Source organism: Trachymyrmex septentrionalis, unplaced genomic scaffold, assembly GCF_001594115.1.
Source record: "Trachymyrmex septentrionalis isolate Tsep2-gDNA-1 unplaced genomic scaffold, Tsep1.0 scaffold211, whole genome shotgun sequence".
NCBI lineage: Eukaryota > Metazoa > Arthropoda > Insecta > Hymenoptera > Formicidae > Trachymyrmex > Trachymyrmex septentrionalis.
The window spans coordinates 547,799-549,670 of record NW_017305299.1 but is presented as its reverse complement, the minus strand read 5'-3'; the positions used below and the strand labels follow the sequence as shown (position 1 = coordinate 549,670).

Sequence of the window (1,872 nt, the reverse complement as noted above, 5' to 3'; positions counted from 1 at the left end):
TATTTGTGTCACTCTGTCTTCATCGTTTATTAGAAACAGAGATAGAATGACACAAATAGCGCTAATAGCGCTAATAGCGCTTCCCTGAACTCACTTTATGTATAACAATAGGTCTGTTCGAATTGCTCCTACTTTTTGCACTTGGCATCTTTGCTTTCTCTCTCTTCAATCATCCAAATATGTAATCTTATCTCTTGTTAGGTCAAAATATATCTTAAAAAGAGATATATTTATCTAATAGTAAAGTATTCAAAAGGCTTCGATGAATACATTTCAAATCTAAAATATATATAGAATAGTCTCCCGAACTTTTAGTTTATACATATATTTAACTTTTTTTAAGTTTGAAAATCTTCGGGGATTTCAAACAACGCGGACAGACCTAATTGTATATTCTCATAATTATAGAACGTAATGCAATTAACTTTTTCGATTTTTACTTTTTTAGGCTTTTATTAGTTTCTTTATTTTCCATATCTCGTAATCTGGCAAAAGTACCAATATACGCGCAAATGAACATAATGGGCCTTGGGATGCAATTTCGTGCGTTTACAAAACCCATTTCACTCAACCTCCAGTTTTATATTCACAGTATTTTTCTCTTGCCGAAATTTACCCTCTCTTCCATGCTTCTCTATTTTTCGTATAAATGAGCACTGTAAAATTCACATGCAAATGCTCGAGGAATAAAAGAGGTTCGCACTTATTTCATAGTTTGAACGATTCTATTTCGAAAACAATTCTATTGTTAAATCAAATTACGCTCAAGTTCATACACAGAAAAATGAAAAAGTACACGATGGTGACTTGAATGTTTTTTTCACTTTACGGCACTTGATTACTCTGATTTTATCTTATTTTTAAACCACACGTATCGATTGCTTATATCATTATAATGCGTATTATATAACTTCTTCGAAGCCCATCCTACAATGGCTAAAATAGTGCATAAAACTAAGAATAATGTTATCGTCAGAAATACAATGACATCTAAATCGAATTGCTGATACCACGCGATATCGACTCCATTGAAACGTAAATGAGGTGCGCCATTGTGACGCATTACGAACTCGATCCACCATATAACATTCTCTAAGCTATCATAGGGCTTGTCCTTTGTGAGAGCACGCAGCGCCAACATCCTATCTTTGTATCTGCAAACAGAGCGCCAAATATGCGTGCATGTTAGTTATTATATGTGAACATCGCGATTGTTGTTCTCTATCCACATGGAGTTCATTATCATATATGTTCGTATGCGCGCGCATACTAATAATTGACATTGTAATTACCCTTTATCATTTATGACTTCTATTATAGCATCGTACAATTCTGACCCCGTAAGCCGGACTATGTCTAGGTATCTTGCAACTCCCAGAGAAACCATTTTCATAACTTGGTACACCTGATCGAAGACAAACGGTATTCCTATGAGCGGGACGGCGTAATGAACCGCTTCTTCGGTGCTCTGCAGCCCGCCTTGATAAATGAAGAGCTTGATGTTCGGATGAGCTAAAATAAGGATAAAAGAAACAATTAATAATCTCAGTATTAATTTTTATAAAATACGAGCTTGTCTGCTTCAATTTACCCAGCACACCCTGCTGCGGGATCCATTTTGAAATAAAAACATTAGGAGGAACATGGTAGCTATCGTTTTCGAATTTCCACAGTATTTTATACGATAAATTGGCAAAAGTGTTGGCAAAGGTATCCAATATTTTCTTCGGTAATAATTTGCTTTTCGTATTTGATCCCAGACTCATATAAATGAAGCCATTTGTCGCGCTATCCAAGAACTCTTTTAAATTCTGTAGATGAAACATTTTATGAAAATATTAATTTATAAAAGTTATTGTATTATATATATAT

General features: G+C 34.3%; 1 protein-coding gene across 1 annotated transcript in view; it reads right to left on the bottom strand.

Moving 5' to 3' along the window:
* Positions 1-439: 439 nt before the first annotated feature.
* LOC108748138 overlaps positions 440-1,872 on the bottom strand; it is a 15,277-nt gene continuing 13,844 nt past the window's right edge. The window contains exons 6-8 of the mRNA XM_018486166.1: positions 1,592-1,811; positions 1,293-1,512; positions 440-1,154 (exon numbers count right to left, since the gene is read on the bottom strand). Coding sequence (XP_018341668.1) covers positions 839-1,154; positions 1,293-1,512; positions 1,592-1,811 — 756 coding nt within the window. The 3' untranslated portion in view covers positions 440-838. The remainder of the gene's footprint in view (positions 1,155-1,292; positions 1,513-1,591; positions 1,812-1,872) is intronic.